The 22,198-nt window shown below is 47.7% G+C and overlaps 1 protein-coding gene across 1 annotated transcript; it reads left to right on the top strand.

The window, feature by feature from the left end:
- Positions 1 to 1,112: 1,112 nt before the first annotated feature.
- On the top strand, positions 1,113 to 3,043 carry LOC123150362 (protein ALTERED XYLOGLUCAN 4-like). Its single transcript, XM_044570228.1, has 3 exons — positions 1,113 to 1,575; positions 1,676 to 1,974; positions 2,063 to 3,043. The coding sequence occupies exons 1-3, from the start codon at positions 1,128 to 1,130 to the stop codon at positions 2,855 to 2,857; spliced, it is 1,542 nt and encodes a 513-aa protein (XP_044426163.1). The 5' UTR covers positions 1,113 to 1,127; the 3' UTR covers positions 2,858 to 3,043.
- Positions 3,044 to 22,198: the final 19,155 nt, after the last annotated feature.

Raw genomic sequence — 22,198 nt, 5'->3', positions numbered from 1 at the left:
GGCCTTTGCCCCCTTTACCTCGTCCCGGAAACGGGAACGCACATTGTGTTCTCATGCGTAGCAGCACAGGCACTTTGGTGCTTTGTTCGTGAGGCTCTGGGACCGGATTGGGAGGCCCATGACCTTGCAGAGTTTCTGCAGGTAAGGGCCACTCAGGTTGGCCGTAAGCGCCGACTGTTTTGGCTCATCTTCGCGGCTATGATGTGGACTTTTTGGACTACTCGCAATAAGATGGTGATTGAGCGGGTGTTCCCGCGGCGTGCTTCTGACTCATCCTTCAAATTTCTTGCCTTCTTGCAACATTGGCATCCGCTCACTAGGCCGAGAGACCGTGATCGGCTTCAGCTCTATCTAGATGCTCTGATGGCTTCCGCGTGTTGGCTCTCCAACCGTTTGCCTGCTTCGTAGCTTGTCCCTGGTGGCCTTTTATGTTTCTTCTTCTTTTATTTGGGCGTGTTTGTGCTATGGTCCCAGCAATTTTCTTTTATGATTCTGATTGGGAAATGGTTGTACAGACGTTTGCTTCATCTATAAAACGGGACGAAAGCATGTTTCGAGACCATTACAATTCATACGTCTAAACAAAGCCGGAGAAAATTCCTTTCCCCCCTTGGACCCCGACCATGTGTCTCGCGCACGTCGTCATTTCCCCAACGAGATCAATGTATCCGCCTCTACAAAAACTAGACATGCCCGTAGGTAGGTAAATGCAGAGGTCCATCCGCAATGGCGTGAAGTCAAAACAACCGCATGACAGCTGCCATCTGAGCCGAGTGTTGGCCACCCATCCCTGCCGTCTTTTCTTTTCACTCGTACATCAACCGTCCGGAACACCTTTCCGGCGAGTACACGTCTACCTGCTGGTAAGATTGCATTTTCTTCCGTATACTCCATCACACATCATGCCAAGGTTTCTGGCTTTCTGCACCGAGAAAATTAGAAGCATCACGTAGGTGCTCACTCAAAAATATTAACGGGCCAAGAGCTAGCTATGCAGTTTGGTGATCCACTAGCTAGCGTGGCTACCTCCACCAAACCCTACCCCTGAGCGCGGTAGGCTCACCAGAAGCGAATTAACCGGCGACCAGCCCGTTTAAATTCCCGCGTCAGCTGACCAATCACCGGCCATGTCAGCCAAAGCAGAAACACTCTCGCCGGGCCCTTCAAAAGCTGGCCAACGCCAACCTAGTATTGTGACTAGAGCGTCGCGTCTGCAGGTAACTGAGAGAGTAGTCTGCGAGGAACTTGCATGCATGGCGCCCCTTCTTCCTCCCTCGCCTCCGTCCGGCAGCCCGAGGCTGCTCAAGAGCGGCAGCGGCAGCGAGTGGAGCGTGGTGGTGCAGAGCAACGTCAAGTCCTCGCTGCTGCTCCTGCTGGCCATCTCCACGGTCGCCGCGTTCTCCATCCTCTACTCGTCCCGGAGCTTGACGGTGGCCAGGACCGCCGGCGAGGCGCTGACGCAGAGCCCCCTGCTCGCCGCCCTCGACCTGAGCAGCCGGATGCCAGAGGATGACGACGACCAAAGCGATGAACCTGCAGAGGTCGTCTCCTTGCCAGCTGCTGCTCCGAGCACCGGTAAGCGCATTTGAGAGTACGGTACTGTCGATCAGCACCGGTACGTGCACCGGTTCGAGTGTGTTTGATAGCTCTGGCTACGTGTCTGCTTCATGCGCAGGTGAGGCAGCCATGCAGCTCGAGGAGAAATGCGACATTTCCAGGGGGAAATGGGTGCGGGAGCCGAATGGCCCGGTGTATACTAACCTGACGTGCCCCATGCTGCCGGACTTCAAGAACTGCCAGAAGTTCGGCAAGGACGATGCCCACCTCTACTGGCGGTGGCAGCCGGACGGCTGCGAGCTGCCGCGGTTCGTGCCGGAGCGGTTCCTCGACGTCGTCCGCGGGAAGCGGCTCGCCTTCATCGGCGACTCGCTGGCCCGCAACCAGATTGACTCCCTGCTTTGTCTCCTGTCCCAGGTATGTGTACCCTGTGCTTGCGTGTACGCGAGTAGTTCTGGTCTTCTGGATAAGCAGTCAAGTGACGATGATGAACGACATGTTGTAGGCCGAGGCGCCCGTGGACGTGTACTCGGACGCGTTCGACAAGTACCGGACATGGCACTTCCCGGCGCACAACTTCACGCTCATGGTGATGTGGACCGAGTTCTACGCGCACGCCGTCCCCGTCGCCGGCGCCGAGGGGAAGCCCACCTCCTCCTTCGACATCCACCTCGACAGGCTCGGCGCCGACTGGACCAGCCGCCTGCCGGGCCTGGACTACGCCGTCATCTCCGGCGGCAACTGGTTCTTCCGCGTCAACTACCTCTGGGAGGGAGGCCGCCGCATCGGCTGCCTCAACTGCGCCGGCAACGACGCCAACCTCACCGACTTCGGCGTCGCCTACGCCGTCCGCCGCGTCGTCAGGGCGGCCGTCGAGGCCATCGCGCAGTGCCGGGGCTGCAAGACCAGCCTCGTCACCTTCCTGCGGACCTACTCGCCGGACCACTTCGAGCATGGCTCGTGGTTCGACGGCGGCTACTGCAACAGGACGGCGCCGCTGCAGGAGCGGGAGGTGAGCATGGAGAGCATCGCGTGGGAGCTGAGGAGGGTACAGAGGGAGGAGGTGAGGCGGGTGAGGGCGGCCAAGAGCGGCGGGGGCGCGAGGAGGTTCGGGGTGCTGGACGTGACCAAGGCCATGATGATGCGCGCCGACGGCCACCCCGACAATCACTTCGACAGCAGGTGGAGGAGGAACGGCAGCGACTGCCTGCACTGGTGCCTGCCGGGGCCCGTCGACATGTGGAACGGCGTGCTGCTCCAGAGGCTCGCGGAGCTCACGCCGCCGCCGGCCGCGCCGTGATCATCCCGCCTCGCGTACGTCGTTTTGCCTTGTCCATGTCGTGCTGTACGTTGTTGCCCCCAGTTAGGAATCATGCAGCTTTTGAAAGTTGTTATAACTGTATAAAACCCACCGCAAATATTGTAATCCTACTTAAACTGTTGAAAGAATTTTTGTACTTACGAAGTGGCGCATGAGTTCAACTTACACTCCCTCTCAAAGTCTTCTTTTTTTGGAATTTCGCAAGCACTCTCATAAACTCGCCGACTTTATAGTTTCTACTTGAACAAGTTATTGGAAACAAAAGGGAGTGAATTTCAGGGGTTTTTAGGGGTAATTTAAGGTTTTTCTTAATAATAACTTCAGGTTTATACACGGGCTTTACGGCTTTTCTACGTACAATCGCACTTATTTGCCGGTTCATCAAGTTAAATGAAGATGCGGATAAGTTTTCTTCCCCTTTGGTGCTCAAGGTAGTTGAGCACACCTTTGGAGTTCAGTTAGAGAGTAACAAAATGATTCAACAACCATCAGCATCAAACTGTGATGAGCTTCCAACTAACTTTGCACAACGCTCCACTAGAAATATACAGATCTTCCACTCAAGAACTACGGTTTTACATGCTTTCAACTAAAAAACAAAAACTTCCAACTTAATTAGAGCAACTCCAACGGGCCGACCCAAACGGACGGCGATTTCGTCCGCTATTTGTCCGTTTGGGTCGGCCGCCTGCTCGGCGTCCGTCCTGTTTTTCATATGGGTCGGCAGCGCGTCCAACGCACCGACCCATATGTGCAGATGTGGCTGGCTGGCCGCCCAATTTTGCATTGCATTCAACATATTGTGAAATGAAAATTTAACAAACAAAATAGTCCGCCCAAATAAATAGTACAGTTACAGGCCAAATAAAAATAAAAATGTTTCACATAGTTTTACAAACGAATAAAAGAAGATACATCTATTGGTTGCCAACATGAGTTCATATATGCTCAACCAAATCATTTTGCAGTTGCACGTGAGTTTTCCAATCACGCATGTCTTCATAAAACTGAGTGGACTGCTCAAATGTTGCCGCTAATCCATGCTCAGGCACAACATTCTCACCCTGAAACTGGAAGCCTTGATCATACAAACGTTCTGGGCACTCGTCTTCTACGATCATATTGTGCATGATCACACAAGCAGTCATCACCTCCCATAGTTTCTGCGTGCTCCAAGTATTAGCAGGATACCGAACGATGTCCCATCGAGATTGCAAAACACCAAAGGCACACTCGACATCCTTTTTAGCACTCTCTTGCTCTTGGGCAAATCTTTTTCTTTTCTCTCCAACAGGGTTGGGTATTGTCTTTACAATAGTGGTCCACTGAGGATAGATACCGTCACCCAAATTGTACCCTTTGTCGTAGTTGTGGCCGTTGACAATAAAGTTCACCGGTGGGCTGTTGCCTTCGGCAAGCCTAGCAAACACCGGCGAGCGCTGAAGCACGTTGATATCATTGTGTGATCCAGCCATGCCAAAGAAAGAGTGTCAGATCCAGAGATCTTGAGACGCCACGGCCTCTAGTATGACAGTGCAAGCCCTGACATGTCCCTTATACTGCCCTTGCCAAGCAGAAGGGCAGTTCTTCCACTCCCGGTGCATGCAGTCTATGCTGCCAAGCATCCCTGGGAAGCCCCTGCTAGCATTCATCGCCAACAAACGGGCTGTATCTGCAGCTGTCGGCTCTCTCAAATACTCAGGGCCAAACACAGCAATCACAGCCTTGCAGAACTTATACAGGGACTCTAGGCATGTAGACTCGCTCATACGGACGTACTCGTCAATGAGATCACCGGGCCCTCCGTATGCAAGCATTCGGATGGCGGCAATGCATTTCTGATAAGAGGAGAAACCAATCTTGCCGACGACATCCTCTTTGCACTCGAAGTAGTCATCATAGCCGACCACTCTCTCTCTCTCTCTCTAATACGGTTGAAAACATGCCTACTCATACGGAACCGGCGGCGGAATTTGTGATGTTTGAACAATGGGTTTGTTGTATCAAAGTAGTCCTTCTAGAGAAGGAAATGCCCGCTCTCTCGGTTACGATTCAACGCCGAAAGGTGGCCCGGAATGGAGCCATGGAACAACGGCCGCTGGTTGTTGAGGTGGTGATGGACCAACACGGCAGCCAATATCTCCTCCTCGTCATCGGACGACGAATCGTTGGAGTCCCAAATGAAATTGTGGAAAAAGAACTCGTCGGCGGAGTCCATTTTTGTATCTTGGCAAACTGTCGAACAGCTTGCGGGCATCGAAGAAGGAGACGACCGGCGAGGGGAGACGCGACATCCACAGACCAGCTAGCTACCCTGCCGGCGTCCGACGAGCGTGCCAGTCGTACATGGCGGGGCCGGCGAGGCGTCTTCTTGGTCGCGGGGTGGCTGTGCGGTGGGGAAACCGGCGGCGGGAACTAGTTTGCTCCCCGACGGCGGCGGGCGACTGGGGGCAGGGGCGGCGTAGCTGGGCGGATGTGGAGGCGGCGGCAGCCGAAAGAGTCGCCGTAAAAATGGGCGGCGGCGTTGGTGACGGAGGAGGCGAGGGGCGAGGGTTGCTTGTTGGCAGAGGGAAGGGAGGCCAATGTGCCACAGACCAGCGGACCCGGGGACAGGAGTAGGCGATCGCGCGCGCGTCCATCGCGTGTCCGCGCCGACGCAAATCAGGCTAAAAATGGGTCGGGAATGGGTCGCCCGCGGACGAAAAACGGACGTGCATCCGTTTGGGTCGGCGCGTTGGGCCGCCTTTTCTGTCCGCGCCGACCCAAACGGACGGCCGCGGACGAAATGGGTCGCCCCATTGGAGTTGCTCTTACCTATGGAATTTCATTATTTTTCTACAAATTTCATAAATTTCCAAGTGAACAAAAATTCTCAACACAATAAAAAATACAATGTATTGAAATAAAATATAAACATTAGCATCCAGTTGCCAGATACACAACCTTTCAAACATCACACTCACAACTTTTATGAAAAACTAGAGACTAATAAGAAATATAGAAGAAAAAAACATAGCTACCCTTCTCATACGGCGCCCCTATTGCGAGCGGGAAGTGCTTGCGAAGATATATTGGACATTATAACATGTAATACAGAGCTCTAGATTCTTGGTGCACCATTGTAAGCATGTTTCCTTTGTTTTTAGTTATGTTATTCAGCGATCCTAGTTAAACAATAGGTAGTCCAACTCAAGGAGCCTTGAATATCTGATATATTTTTCCGAGGCCTCTACCACATTTTGTTTCAGTATGACACCTCATTTTTGGGAGTCAATTACACCGGTGGTGCTAGAACTTGGCATAAACGGTCACTTTAGTGCTAGAACTTGTGGTATACATTAAAGTGGTGCAAAAACTTGGCTCAGACGTGCAATACGGTGCTAATCATGTTTGTATATGTCCGCAACACTGACGAGGCCTGCCAGCATGGTGTAGCACCCGTTGTCCGTGACCAAACAATGAAGACAAGGCGTGTGGTTTTTTTTTCCTTTTTCCTAGAAACCCCCTTGTCTTTTATATTTTTTTCACCAAAAAGACCCTGAGAGGCGGGTCTTAACTGTGTCAGCAAAAATAATAATTGAACAGAAAAAAGGTGCGCTTAGGTTTCAAACCAGTGACCTCCAATTAACGTGTCCACTACGAACCACCTAACAAAAACCATGCTCGTTGTTTGAAGAGGATACACAACCTTATATTCTTTAATATTTTTAGATGAATATTCTTTAATTAAACAACACAAATTTGCAAAGGTTTGCTACTCTTTACGTTTTTTTAGACAATGCTACAATTTACGTCTATAACAGAACGTGCTCATGGGCCAAAACTGACAACAGTTTGTCAGTTAGTGTGGCCTATTTTTAATATGTTACTATTTTATTTTTATTTTTTGCAGTTTGTAATAAAAATTAATTATAACTATAAATAACATACATAATTTTAATTATGTATTCATTTGAGGAACAATAGTCTTCGTACATATATTTATATTTTTAGTTATATAAATTCTTTTTTTGAAAGCACACAAACTTTATTAGAAAACATCTCATAAAAAACCTTTGTTAAAATCGCATGACACTTTTAAAACAAATCAATTCTTTTAAAGACTGGACACTTTTATATAATAGGTGAACATTTTATGAAACTACATGAGCATTTACTTAACGTTATTTATTTTATTTATATGTATATTATTTAAAAATATAATTCTATTTTTTAATAAAATTTTGGAAAAAACCAACATTTTGAAAATTTTCAAAAAGCTAACGGTACGCTCAGGGTTCGAGTCTCTGCGGCTGCATCTTGTTTACTATATTTTCTTCTTTTTTTCTTATTCAATTGAGGATATATAGCTTGTGTTTCCTTTTTTTGGCAAAAATATAGCCTGTGTTTCCTTAATGTACATGAACGGTGAATTGGTTGGCTGGCTAACTTCACGAGCAGGGAACTTGAGGTTGCTCTGGTTGGAAACCTGAGCATACCTTTAATTTCATTCAATTAAAATTTGTGCTGCAGATAGCTGGGACCTACTTGTCAGCAGCTTTTCTATATGAAAAAAATAAAAGGTTTCCATGCAAAAAAGCATGTCGCACGCTTTGTCTTCATTGTTGGGTCACTGACAAACGGGCCCACGCCACGCTAGCATGCCTCATCAGCGTCGTGGACATATACAAACACGATTAGCACCGTATTTGCACGTTCAAGCCAAGTTTTTACACCACTTCGATGTATTTCACAAGTTGTAGCACTAAAGTGATCGTTTCCGTCAAGTTCTAACATCACGGGAGTAATTGACTTCATTTTTGGTTGCATATTGATAGGCTCAAATGCTTTACCAGTTGCCACAGGACTCTTTCTTTAGATATATGTTAACAGAGACCTTCAGAATATTATTATGAATTTCATACAACAAAAATATCTTTTTATGCTATCCTTTTCTTGAGTGTCTATTTTTGCTATCACTTACGTTAATTGGTTGTGTGCATCAATGGAAGTTCACCGAAGATACTGCAGCGCTTAGATCAGCACAATGAGTACACCGAAGAAACCTTATTCCGTCCGCCATCTTGTTTCTTCTTCTGTGGTGGCGTGAGAGATCAAGTGGCGTTCATGGAGCATCGGTGGGAGCGGAAGCGAGGTACCAGTTTCTTCTCTCTTCTAAGCCTATATCATTTCTCTCCTTGGTCCTCTCTCCTGGAACAACGTGCGGCGGTGGCGATGTTAGAACGCCGCGCGGCTGGTCGAGGGAGCAGGGGGCCGACTTGAGGGCCGCAGGGACTGAGAATGCGGTGTGGCTGGTCGAAATGAAGATCTGCAGCACAATCAACATCTGCACAGTCGTGGCGTTCTTTACTGCATCTCCGCTTCTTAACCCGCCACGCCGACATGCCCGTCTCCGTTGGACCACCTCCATGTCGTGCCACTCCGCGTCAATCTGCGACGCCACAGCCTCCACTTTTTCTTTGTCTCAGTCCGCTGGTCTTCAGCTCCCTGGTCCAAAGCAAGCAGGGTCCATGGCGAGTAGGGCAGCCACAGTCTACCTTAATGCAGGCATCAGCGATGCTTGAAGCCTTCAACCACGCTGATAACATCTCAAGCAGCCAAAGTCGAGGGAGATAACCGCTCCACTAGCGAGCATCAGGTGTGTGTTTCCGCTTTCTATTTGTCTCTGGCCATCAGTACTCACTATTAGTACATATATAGTACATGCACTTAGCTGAGATATAAATTAAACTGTTCTTGGGTGCTTCAAATGGGTCACGTGGAATTAAGGAAGGGCGAGATCTGATGTGATGATGTATGCGTATATGTGAGACATTTGACACCGTGGTTCAATGTACTGTAAAGTTATCATCCCGATGTTTCATTTTCTCCATTTTGATAGTACCATATTATTCTGTCTGAACATTTATATGGGCAACACATGATTTTCATAAAATAAAAAGAAATGAATTTTGAACTTCATCTGTTTTGATTTGCCGCATCTTTTAATTTTTTAATCCTACTCCCAGTTAACCAAATCATGAAGACTGATATTTTGTGCGTGGGCACGTGGAATGCCATTTTCGGGTACAGATGGTTTATGGAAAAAGGGTAGATAGACATGTCTTGTAAATGGGTTGTATTATTGCCTCTCATTTTTTTATAGAACAAGATATCTTATTTTGTGTAAAAACATCATGTCATTCAGATAATTATATTTCACTCTACGATGTTCTTTGGCCTTCAATATCTTATGACAAAGTTTCCAAAAGTTCTATGGTTCATAAACAAAGCAAAATCTCCTTTGCTTATTCATTCACATCAAGATTGGTCCCTGTATACTCCGCCCGTGGCAACGCACGCGTACGTACCTAATCATGCTATAAGAAAATGAGCATGGTAGAAATTTACAAAATACATGTGAGAGAACCCGGAAAGAAATATACATTTATATTATGGGAAAATACATACCTACAGATTTGTTTTTAAAAATATGATTAAAAAAACACATACATGTTCAAAAAGACAAGACATGTATTCCTTCTAAGAACAAAATAAACAGTTGGAATATACCTATCTCACAATACATAAGAATTCGTTATATATGTTTGAAATATTCTTCATGGGGTCTAGTGCAAAGAGTTATAATAATTGTGCAAGACTTGTGGTGCAAATTGAAACCTTTTGCAAAATCTAGTGATGCCACGTCCTAAGAGCATCTCTAGCAGACCCGCATTCCGCCATGCGGGTCGGGATGGAAAAACCTGCCCGATCAGATCCCGCATCCCGCCCCGGCCCGGAATTTTTTTTGAGGGGCATGGCAAAATCTCGGCCCCAACCCGCCAATACGCGGGTTTCCTCCTGGCCGCTGCGGTGCCATGCATATAAGCGGAAGCGGTTGGTGGGGGACATTTCAGCCCGCGCTTTCTCCACCAACCACCTCCCCTCTCCACCTCGCGCCGCCGCCCAAGATTCCGGCGAAAGCAGCCGGTAGGAGCATGCCGAAAGACCGCCACATGCACGAGGCCTTTCCTCCCCCCTGCGTCGACGGGCCGCCGGATTTGCGGATCTGCAGCCCTTCATTGCGGGCCGCCGGAATTGGCTTTTCCGGCCGTCGGTGGCTGCGCCAAGCGATGGAGTGATCGGGGAGCATCTCCCGCAGCCCCGGCAAAGGCGCATCGCCGCATGCAGGTATGGGTTCGTCCTCCCACCGCCGCCGACGGTTTGCGGGCATGGATTCGTTCGGCCGTCCACCGGGCTCGGCGCTCGCACAACAGCTCTGTGGCTCGCCGATGCCGCTCATACAGTGCGACGACTGCATGCGGACAGTGTTGCGGCTAACTTCGGGCACGCCGAAGCACCCCGGATGGGTGTTCTTCAAATGCGAAAACGACGGGGTACGTGCACTTGCGGTAGCTCATTTTGATAGCTCATTCTTTGGTTCAATTGCGGTAGCTCATTTTGAACATGCTCATTTCTGTGTGTAGGAAGATGGATGCTTATTTTGGTTTTGGGAAGGCGAATACATTGATTTATTGATCGGAAGAAACTTAATAAACGTTGACGCACTCCTTAGAAGAATCGAAGGCAATGATTCGGCTGCATGTGTAACTAGAGGGGAAGCAACATCTACTTCTTTCGAACCAAAGATGAAGAAAGAAGAATGCAAAATCAAGAACCCGCAGATAAACAATGAATGCATGAAGATATTAGTCCAACTAGTGGGAGCAGTTATGGAAGTTGAAAATCTTTCAAAATGCATATTTGTGGTTCTTGTTTTCTTTGGTCTTGCTATTCTAGTAAAGATTTGATGATGTTTTATGTATCCAATGTTGTTAAAAAAACAAAGAAATGCATTATGTTGGATCAAATTAAGGTGCAAATTTAGGTTTTCGGGCCAGGAGGAGCTGCGCCAGATCAGATCCCGCAAAGCCGACCTGTAAAAGAGCATATTCCACGATTATCCTTTTTTACGAGTCCGTTATGCGGGGTCTGCAACTACGGCCGTCCGCTCCAGCCCGCAAAGGCGTTTTTCTGTGAACTGCAAATACGTTTTGCGGGCTGACCGGATGCAGGGTCTGCTAGAGATGCTCTAACTCTAGATCTTTTATGGATAACTAGCAAAATGGCCCTCGCAAATGTGGGGGTATCATCTTTAAATTGAAAGTAGTTGTGAAATAAATATACTGGTTTGTGAATATTCACATTATGAGACGACATATCTCGACGCGTTTGGTTCGCTCTCTGGTAACGTATTCGTTCTGGTAACGAGAAGCACCGGTTTCCAATGTTTTCTCACCAAATACATGTTTTGTTTGGTTGAGTGTCGAACCACCGGTTTCCTAATCAGCTTCGGTCCGGCCGTTTTCGGTTTTGCGAAGCCACGTAATGAAAGACGCTGCTAGCTAGTAATACATAATGTGCATACCAAACGCAGGATACCGTTTCGGAAAGCGCTGGAATCGGAAGCCGTGATGTTCGTTCCGAACCAAACGCGTAATATTATTCTGGAGACAGCGTAAATGTAATGCCAAATGAAATAACATGTGTATGGGTAACATACTTAATCGTATTTAATTGTACGTTGATGATGATTGCTTTGCTTCAAACACACCCTATTAATGGCTATATGTGTCACTTTCACATGATAGTAGACCAACACCTATAATTAAAAAGCTTATGTCGCTAGCAAGCCAATACTCCCTCCTTTTCGATTTAGAGCAAGTATAATAAGCCTAGTCAGCTGGCTATAAGGTTTTACATGTCAGCAAAAATCCTTGCTGGAGGAGTGAGAAACGAAGAGAGAGAGAAGAGCCAGCGCTCCGTGTATCGCCCGGCTGCAGCTCAATCTTCGATGCAATACAACCAGCATGCAGCCGGCGTGAGTGCTAAACGCAAGAGCTCCGTCTTTCCTGCCAATCATGTGAGCCTGCTTGACCTTCTTTACATGCAAACATTGAATAGTATAGTCCATCTAATAGCCAGTCTACAGCCAGCCTATTATACTAATAGTCTTTTATCAAGCCTTTGGATGATGTGGCACCCATATACAGCCAGCAGCAGGCTCTTCTATTAGCCATGCTTTTATAAGGCTCAATTTAAAAATCTCACCAACCAATGTAGATGATGAGTGGTGGAATATTTTTTGTAGTTTGCAAAAGCACCCAATTAATACTCTTGTTTTCCTTAAAAAATTATGTTTACGAATGCATTAATTGCAATGCATCCATGCATAAAGTGCATGCATTGGTCAGTTTTCTCTTAATACTTGCATGCAATGATTTAATGCACCTTGAAATCTAAACATGTGATGGGAAACAACCAAATTAAGCCTTATAAAATGAAAAAACTAAAATTTTGAGATAATCCCTATAAACCGAAAAGGAAAGAGTAGTGTTTATGTGATGTTTAGTCAATAATTTGTCAATTTTAATTGTACGTTGGTTTGATGTAGAAGTTTCTCTGGGCAAGGGATTGATAATGTTGCCCGCAAAAAAAAGGGATTGATAATGTTTAGATGATCTTTCTGATGGATAGAAAAATACAATGCTTAATGAATTGAAATAACTATTTTATCCTTGTTAAGAAACAGATGAACTAAATACTACCTCTTTCTCAGTTTACAGGGCGTGCGCGTACCTCTAGGTCGTCAATTTGACCAACCAAATATGAGTCATATATTACAAAAAATATACCAATATAAACTTCTGATGTTCTATTTTCAAATGATATAATTTTTGTGTTATATAATTTATATTAGGATGATAAAATTGACAACCTAGATATACGCGTAGGACTTGTAAACTGAAACGGAGGAAGTATAAGAATTTTATTTTACTGTATGCAAATAATTTATTTCTCTAATTTACTTCCCTCTTTCATGAATAGTGGTATTCTTACTTTCCTCTAAATTTTTGTGATGATCTTGCCCCATTCTGACATCCATAATTGACATGGAAAGTTTGTGAGATGCAAATTTGACCACTATTTTACATATGAATAATTTACTTAAAGTTGGAGAAGTTTTAGCATAAGTTTCAAGTCCATGAGATACAAATTTGCTAACTATACTTCACGCTCATGGTGATGTGGACGGAGTTCTACGTGCACGCCATCCCCGTCGTCGGCACCGACGGGAAGCCCACCTCCTCCTTCGACATCCACCTCGACAGACTCGGCATGGACTGGACCAGCCGCCTGTCGGGCCTAGACTTCCGCGTCAACTACCTCTTGGAGGGCTGCCTCACAGATTTCGGCGTCACCTACGCCGTCCGCCGTGTCGTCAGGGCGGCCGTGGAGGGCATCAAGCGGTGTCGGGACTGCAAGAGCAGCCTCATCAACTTCCTCCGGACCTACTCGCCGGACCACTTCGAGCACGACTCGTTGTTCAACGGCGGCTACTGCAACCGGAAGGCACCGCTAGGAGCGGGAGGTGGGCATGGAGAGCATCGGGTGGGAGATAAGGAGGGTGCAGAGGGAGGAGGTGAGGCGGGTGAGGGCGACCAAGAGCGTACAGGGCCATTGTTTTGAGAAAAAAGAACAAGAACTCTTGGTTAAAAATGCACTTAGTGGAAATTCTTTCAGTTTACCCGCGTGTACAATGGGACAACAACAGAAAATTACAAAGTGTTGCCATTGATTAAAAACGCAGGAGAAAAATTTTGTTTCGGAAAATTTTGCAATGGTACAAAAAATTAAATACTTGTTATGGCGCTGCTAGAAGGAGGACGCGAGAGGGCCGGCCGGGGGCCTTTTGCCCACGGCCGAGCAAGATGGAAGGGATTTCCTTCTAAATTTTTGTTTGATTAGACTGATACACCTCCTTTCTTTATATAGAAAGGTTTACTTGACTCCCAAGTAAAACTACCTTTACCCCTAAGCAAGCGACCCTTATCTTTAATTAACCCTAAGACTAACAGGCTATACCGCCAGCCTAGCCCATTAGGCCCATTACGTACTCTAACACTACACCCCACCTGGACATGTAGCTTGTCCTCGAGCTGCAGCCTAACCAACTTATAACCATGACTCGAGCCAACACAAATCTAACACCTAAAAACAAGTATTTTACATCTCGGCTTGTTTTATTACTCTCAACCTGAAATGTACTGGGACGCTTTATTTTGAACCCCTTAACAAAAAGTGGACACCATCCGCACATCGGACGTGCACGTGTACAGCCACCTGGATTCCATGGACACCATCTAGGCAAAAGGAGTGCATGTGTATGGCCACCCGGAAGTGTTCGCAAGAGCGACCAGCAGAAGCGCCCTCGCGGCGGCCGGTGGAATGAAGTGGTGCTACACGGTGCGCTCCTGTCGGTGACACCCTGCCTTCTCCCCGCCGAACGGCTGTTGGTCTGCACCGTACAGAGAAGAGTGGAGCGCTTGCGATGGAGAATGATGAGGAGGGTGCGCCCCCCAACCGCCGATGTCGCAGACTTTGAGGTCGTTGCCCGCAGGGAAAACAGCGTGCCCAAGATCCCCGATGCAGCGGACGAGAGCGATGTCCTTTACGCAGCGAAGCACGCTGGGAGGAGCGGCAGCTGCAGACCACGCATCTCCTGCACACGCTGATGCGCTAGGAGGCCGCGTGCAACAGCCTACAACCTCACCGCCGCCGACATGTGACGGGTAGTGATCCAAGCCGACAACGGTGACGGTGATAGCGGGAACTTGATCTGCTGGATGGGGACGCCCTGGGGAAGCGGTGATGGCAACGGCGGGAACTTGATCTGGTGGATCGGGACTCCCACTGGCGCGGTCGATGCGAAGCCGAAGCTGACCGGCAGTGGCTGCTCCAGCGGAGCGCCGGGGGTGGCGGAGGCCACTAGGAGCGGCGGCTGCCACTGCAGCTAGGGTGGGGCGGTGGTGGCGGTGGATGGCAGCTACAGCGGCCCGGCGAGCGCGGCGGGGACGCCCTGGGGCAGCAGCATCGGTTGCTGCGGCGGAGACCGCCAGGAGCGGCGGCTTCCACTACGGCCAGGGCGAGGCGGTGGTGGAGGTGGATGGCGGCTGCTGCGGCGGCCCGGCGAGCGCGGCGGAGGCCTTTTGCCCACGGAGGCGCGGTGGCGGCGATGGGCGGCACAGCCGGTGCGCCCCGTAGGACCCGGCCAAGAACAGGAAGATCTCCTAAACCGCCTCGGTTAGGTCCTGCAGCGCCCCGGACACCTTCTCCGGGGTGAGAGCGGCGGGGGCGGGCGCGACGGAGGATCCCGACACGGGCAAGAGTGGGGCGATGGTCGTGGTGGTCGCCAGAGGCGACGAGCTGACCGGCAGCGAAAGAGACGGGTTGGGCGGCTGTGAAGACATGATCGAACCGAAACTAGTTGATACCAAATTGTTATGGCGTTGCTAGAAGGAGGGCGCGAGAGGGCCGGCCGGGGGCCTTTTGCCCACAGCCGGGCAAGATGGAAGGGATTTTCTTCTTAATTGTTGCTTGATTAGATTGATACATCTCCTCTCTTTATATAGAAAGGTTTACTTGACTCTTAAGCAAGGCTTTCTTGATCCCTAAATAAGCGACCCTTATCTCTAATTGATCCTATGACTAACGGGCTATACCGCCAGCCCAGGCCATTAGACCCATTACATACTATAACAATACTGAAAAAACAAATTACCATCAGATGGTGAAATATATTGTCATTCACGAGAATCTAGAAAATCCGTCATGCCTAAAGATTGTGCACGATAAAAATTGCCCCTTGGAAAAAGTAGAGGCAAAACTTGAAGTTTTGACGTGTGCTTAGTAAAACATACTACAACCTAGAAAATATGGCATGAAAAAATGCGTCCAGTTAGACATCCGATAGCACGGCAAGTTTTGGGGAAAAAAATCCAAACATAACAAAAACTTGCCATGGTATTTGAATTAAAGTTTCTATGTTTGTACGTATGAGAGAATTTGTTGTGTGTGTGAAGAAAGAACAAATTATGAACAGAAAGTTGCCATGGCAAGTTCTGAAAAAATGCCATGGTATTTTAGTTAAATTTTTCATGTTTGTATGAGAAAATTACCGTGGGTGAAAAAAAAACTGTAACTAAAGAATTGCCATGGCAGATTCATAAATAGAAATTTGCTGTGGGAGTATAAAATTAAATTTGCCATGTGTGATAAAGTAAAATTGCCATGGCAAAATGAACGTAAATTTGCCAAAATGGGGAAATAAAAATAAAAAATTGCCTTGTTTGAAGAGCGATGAATCATGGTCCAAAAATGTGAAAAATTGCCATGTTGTATAAACTACACTTGCCATATTGTCGAAAAATAGTAAAATTGCCGTGGCAAAAAATAAAACTAATAAATTTTACATGGCGTTTATAATTAAAATTTCCATGTATGTTAAAGTAAAAATTCCCATGCCAATATAGGTAAACTTTCCATGCCAAAAAAAAGGTGAATTGTCATGTACAGAATGTCATGTTTGGTGTGATAATTGATAAATTGTTGGGCATGTAAAAAACACACAAAACAAATGGCCATGACAAATGCATATTAAGATTTGCCATGGTGCTTTAATTATAATTGTCTTGCTTTGTGTGATGAAAAATTGTCATGAAATGTATGAACGTAGTAGAAAATGCCATGACACAAAACCTACATTTGCCATGCTCCATTAACTTAAGTTGCCATTATCATAACAAATATTTTTTGCCTAATTTGCTAAACAGAAAAAATCTGTCATGGTCCATGAAATTAAGTTGCCATGTTCCATTAGCTTAGTCAAATGATGTTATTCCCTACAAATTTGCCGTGGGATGAATTCCAAAAAAATCTGCCATGAAAACCACTACATAATTTGCCCCATGAGCTTCACTTAGCACATTTGCTTCCATGTTTCCACTCAGGCCCTCTGTCTCAAAAGACCCACTTGTGGTTCTGGGGAGCCTGATAGTTGGAGGTTTGGAGTATTAACTGTGGTTGTGAGATCCAGCTCCACATGCACCTACATTATATAAGTCTACAGTCAACGTACACTGACTTGGCTTTATTTGCCTCTTGATCCCTGAATAATAGAATTTGTTATCACCTTTTTTCAATAGTCAGCTGAACAGGGATATGTATCTATACTTTTAACTTAACGACACTGCTCCTCCTGAAAGAAAGTCGGTTATTGTACTACTGCACAACTCTTACAAATGCGAGGAGTGGTTGCGTCCACTGCTTGAGGTACAACTACCTCTCTTTTGAACGTTGTCCGTGTGCCCCTAAGCAGCATGCATCGATATTTAGCATTAGTTATTTTCATTTTCCTTGACTTGCTTACACATTTGTTGGCATATGCGTCCAGGGGTTATATTTATGATGGTGAAAGGGCCAACCACAAGACTAACTTACATAGATGTAATCTACTTACTTCCTTTTATGTTCTTATGATTTCATCAAATATTCAGCAATCGTAGTAGTATTCATAGATTTTATTTTACCTGACCATCCTTACATCTATGGTTTAAACACAGTCACTGAACTCATCCATGGTACCATATATTACTTCTACTTGTTAAAATTATTCTTTTATCATCCTTAAGAGCAACTCCAACATGCCAACCCAAAGGGACGCGCGTTTTGTTCGCTTTTCGTCTGTTTGGGTCAGCTGCCCGCTAGGCATCCGCCCCGTTTTACGTTTGGGTCGGCCGTGCGCCCAACACACATGACCCATTTCATGTCCGCGCATAAATTTTGAAAGGCTCGTGACCATAGATCATGCCATCGTCCTAGAGTTCATGTCGGCGTCATGCCAGCACTTACCAGCGGCCGGCACACATGCCAACACACAAAAAAGGGACGGAAGTTCGACCACGCCATCTCGGCTGTGGTCATGCCAGCACACTTGCTGGCATACAAAAAAGGATGGCGCTCTCTGCCATAGACCACTCATCGTAGAACTTGAGCATGCCGGCCTGCATCTTCTCGTACGATGGCTTCTTCCTCGACGATTAAGTCCACCTTCATGATCTTCACCCCTGTCATCATGCTAGCGAGCGCCACTTCTTTTTCCTTGGTCTTGGCATTGGCGGCCTCGATCTCGAGTATCTTGGCTTGCTTCTGCGTCTCCATCTCAAGCATCTTGGCTTGCTTCTCCGCTTCGAGCTAGAGCCTCCTCCTTTGGATCTCCATGAAGGCATTCATTTGCTCTTCATTGTCTTGTCGGTGCTTCTTGTCCCTTGTGTCCTTCTTGGTCATTATGTCCTCCAAAGTGGCATATGCAAGGCAATCGACATTGTATCGCGCTTGTCCTCCTCCTTCGAGTTGGTTTTCCCCCACGGTCGTGGCTTCTCGCCCTCCCCATGATCCTCGACGACTTCCTCCCCCCTCCCCCCCACGCGCCTTGGCGGCGGCATATTGCGCCTTGAACTTCTCCTCCACGTTGATAACCATCCAACAATGGGAGAGGTTGAAGGACTTGCCCTCATGTTGAGCCTTGAATGCCTCCAAAGCTTGGAATGCCTACAAATGAATAGCATGCAAGCATATGGGCGAATGGACATGCAAATTAACATGCAAGCATAACGAGTATGGATACAAAGAGGGGCACATGTATACCTTATCTTTCATGTTGATGCTGCTCATGGGGCGTGCCTTGATGGTCTCAAGGGTGGCACAAAACTTGTTGCACTCTTGTTCTATCACCCGCCGTCGCTTCAGAGGGACACCAACCCACGCTTGCTCTCCATTGGATACGGCGCAAACTTCTTGCATTCATGGCACTCACGATGAACACGAAGCCAAAAGGTTGATGTTGTTCGTTCGGTCCCGACCTTGGGGTCTTGCCCAATGTCCCTCCAACACTCACAAAGGAGTTTGTCCTCGGATGGTGTGTATGACTTCGTCCGTTTGCTTTTGCGCTTCTTCTTTGCGACGGCTTGGTGTCCTCGAATAAAGGCTCCCTGTTCATGTCCATTTCATCCTCTTCCTCGAGGCCGTAGTCCTCCAGGGAACTCGTGGTCGAGCGGGAAGGTGATGCCCATGCCGACCTAATCTTGCATGAAGGTGTCGTCCATGCCAGCTTGATCATAGGTCACCGGCATGAATGGTGCTCGGCCGTCTTGCCTTTGGGTCTCCTCGGGATCGTAGGCAGCCGTCACGGCACTGCTAGCGGAGGCAGCGATAGTCCGAGAGAGGCGAAACTGGAGTTCTTCTCCCCCACCACACCCCTCACGTTGAGCGCGAGCGAAGCTGGCAGTTCCCCTTCCCTCCGTCTGCCGCTCCAGCGGCGTGAGGGTGGGGGAACCCCAGTCCTGCATTTTCTACTTGTAGATAGGTATTGGGGCTAGTGTGTCGGTAGGGCCGCCGTGATGGTGGCGACGGTGTCAAGTGAAGTAACTATTGCAGCTTCGCCCCCATCCCGGCGTGGTCATCTTTGACGATGCCGGTGAGCTATGGAGGATAGGTGTGTGTGTGTGTGTGTGTGTGTGTGTGTGTGTGTGTGTGTGTGTGTGTGTGTGTGGTGCGCCTTTGATTTGGGAGAGGTGGCGGCGGCGCGGCCGCTAGCGTTCTGCGAGCTCTGTCCTCTTCCCGACATTGTCCTTTGTGGTGGTGTTGTCGGGCTCGGGGAGGTAGATTTCTGTCGTGCCTCTGGTACGGTGAGGCTAGGTTTCTTGTTCTTGGCCGGCGTGGTGGCGACGGTGACCAAGGCGGAGGATTTTGTGTCATGGCGCCTTACTCGTGTTTGCTCCGACGATGATGACGAGCTCTGTGGCTCTCTGTACATGAGTATTTCCACGACTGATTCCCTCTGGTTCGCCAACAGAGAGGCGACGAAGATGGTGGTGGTTTGATCTGCTTTCACATCAATGTGTTGGTCCATTTGGATCGTAACTTCGAAGACTTCCCATCTCCAGATCCAAGACTAGGTCGGGTTCGAGGGAGCGGCGGTGATAGCAGGACGGCGTGCCTTTAGTTCGCAGTGGTGATGTGGTTGGTCGGGCTCCCAGGGATCCGTTCGTAATTTTCTTAATATATGGGGTGCCTTGTACCACTGCCGATCTTTAATATAGTTATGTGGTGTTTTTTGCAAAAAACATGGCTGGTGGGTAAGTAAAATCGGCCCGTCTTAAGCCTAGAGTAGAGACTATGGGTTAAGTGTTGGGGAACACAGTATTTCAAAAACATTCCTACGCACACGCAAAATCCATCTAGGTGATGCATAGCAATGAGAGGGGAGAGTGTGTCCACGTACCCTCGTAGACCGAAAGCGTAAGCGTTAAGTACCGCGGTTGATGTAGTCGAACGTCTTCGCGATCCAACCGATCAAGTACTGAACGCACGGCACCTCCGCGATCTGCACACGTCCAGCTCAGTGACGTCCCTCGTAATCTTGATCCAGCTGAGGCCGAGGAAGAGTTTCGTCAGCACGACGGCGTGATGATGGTGATGATGAAGTTACCGGCGTAGGGCTTCGCCTAAGCACTAGAACGATATGACCGAGGTGGAAATCTGTGGAGGGGGGCACCGCACACGGCTAAGGCAACTGCCAACTTGTGTGTCTATGGGGTGTTCCCCTCCCCCATATATAAAGGAGTGGAGGAGGGGAGGGCCGGCCCTCTCTATGGCGCGCACCAAGGGGGATTCCTACTAGTAGGAGTAGGTTTCCCCCCTTCCCTAGTTGGAGTAGGAGAAGAAGGAAAAAGGAGAAGGAGAGAAGGAAAGGGGGGCCGACCCCCTCCCCAATTCGGATTGGGCTTGGGGGGCGCCCCCACTTGGTCGCCTCCTTCTCTCTCCCACCATGGCCCATTAAGGCCCATTGACTCCCCGGGGGGTTCCGGTAACCCCCGGTACTCCGGTAATTGCCCGAACTTATCTGAAACCATTCCGGTGTCCAAACATAGCCTTCCAATATATCAATCTTTATGTCTCGACCATTTTGAGACTCCTCATCATGTCTTTGATCACATCCGGGACTCTGAACTACCTTCGGTACATCAAAACACATAAACTCATAATACCGATCGTCATCGAACGTTAAGCGTGCGGACCCTACGGGTTCGAGAACTATGTGGACATGACCGAGACTCACTTCTGGTCAATAACCAATAGCGGAACCTGGATGCTCATATTGGTTCCTACATATTCTACGAAGATCTTTATCGGTCAAACCGCATAACAACATACGTTGTTCCCTTTTTCATCGGTATGTTACTTGCCCGAGATTCGATCGTCGGTATCTCAATACCTAGTTCAATCTCATTACCGACAAGTCTATTTACTCGTTCCGTAATGCAACATCCCACAACTAACTCATTAGTCACATTGCTTGCAAGGCTTATAGTGATGTGCATTACCGAGAGGGCCCAGAGGTACCTCTCCGATACACGGAGTGACAAATCCTAATCTCGATCTACGCCAACTCAACAAACACTATTGGAGACACCTGTAGAGCATCTTTATAGTCACCCAGTTACATTGTGACGTTTGATAGCACACTAAGTGTTCCTTCGGTATTCGGGAGTTGCATAATCTCATAGTCATAGGAACATGTATAAGTCATGAAGAAAGCAATAGCAATAAACTAAACGATTGATATGTCTCCAACGTATCTATAATTTTTTATTGTTCCATGCTATTATATTATCTATTTTGGATGTTTATGGGCTTTATTATACACTTTTATATTATTTTTGGGACAAACCTATTAACCCAGAGCCCAGTGCCAGTTTCTGTTTTTTCCTTGTTTTAGAGTATCGCAGAAAAGGAAAATCAAACGGAGTCCAATTGACCTAAAACTTCACGAAACTTATTTTTGGACCAGAAGAAGCCCACGGAGTATCGAAGATGGACCAGGAGAGTCCCGGGCTGCCCACAAGGGTGGGGGCGCGCCCCCTGCCTCGTGGACAGCCCAGAGGTCCACCGACGTACTTCTTCCTCCCATATATACCCATATACCCTAAAAACTTTGAGGAGCGCAATAGATCGGGAGTTCCGCCGCCAGAAGCCTCCGTAGCCACCGGAAGCCAATCTAGACCCGTTCCGGCACCCTGCCGGAGAGGGAATGTAACATCCCGGGTGTCATGCTACAGTAAGCTCCTATTAATGGTGCCACATCATCATTATTAAATTTTGCTAATCATCACCTTGTCCAAAACCGACCTCAAATTCAAATTTAAAAGACAAGTCAAAATTATTTCTCCTCAAGCTATAAAACTAAAATGTTCGAATAGTTCTATACAATTTCCTTGTTCAATGTCATGTGAAACCAACTTGGTTTGACTCACAAATAAATTCCTAGGAAATTAATAAGTGGTCCAAACTCATTTAAATTGCCCTTTTCAAAATAAGCAAATATTTATAATTTTCCAAATGATGTGAAACATTGTGTGTGGTCTCAAAATATTGCCTACT

The sequence above is a fragment of the Triticum aestivum genome, chromosome 7A, assembly GCF_018294505.1.
Source record: "Triticum aestivum cultivar Chinese Spring chromosome 7A, IWGSC CS RefSeq v2.1, whole genome shotgun sequence".
Lineage (NCBI taxonomy): Eukaryota > Viridiplantae > Streptophyta > Magnoliopsida > Poales > Poaceae > Triticum > Triticum aestivum.
Note: the sequence above shows the minus strand (reverse complement) of the source record. Positions and strands in the feature narration are given on the sequence as shown.

Excerpts from the sequence above, each read along its gene's own strand:
- LOC123150362 (XM_044570228.1), top strand. The coding sequence starts at position 1,128 with ATGTCAGCCAAAGCAGAAACACTCTCGCCGGGCCCTTCAAAAGCTGGC. Across the intron at positions 1,576-1,675 it reads AGCTGCTGCTCCGAGCACCG|GTGAGGCAGCCATGCAGCTC; the intron begins GTAAGCGCATTT and ends CTTCATGCGCAG. Across the intron at positions 1,975-2,062 it reads TGCTTTGTCTCCTGTCCCAG|GCCGAGGCGCCCGTGGACGT; the intron begins GTATGTGTACCC and ends GACATGTTGTAG.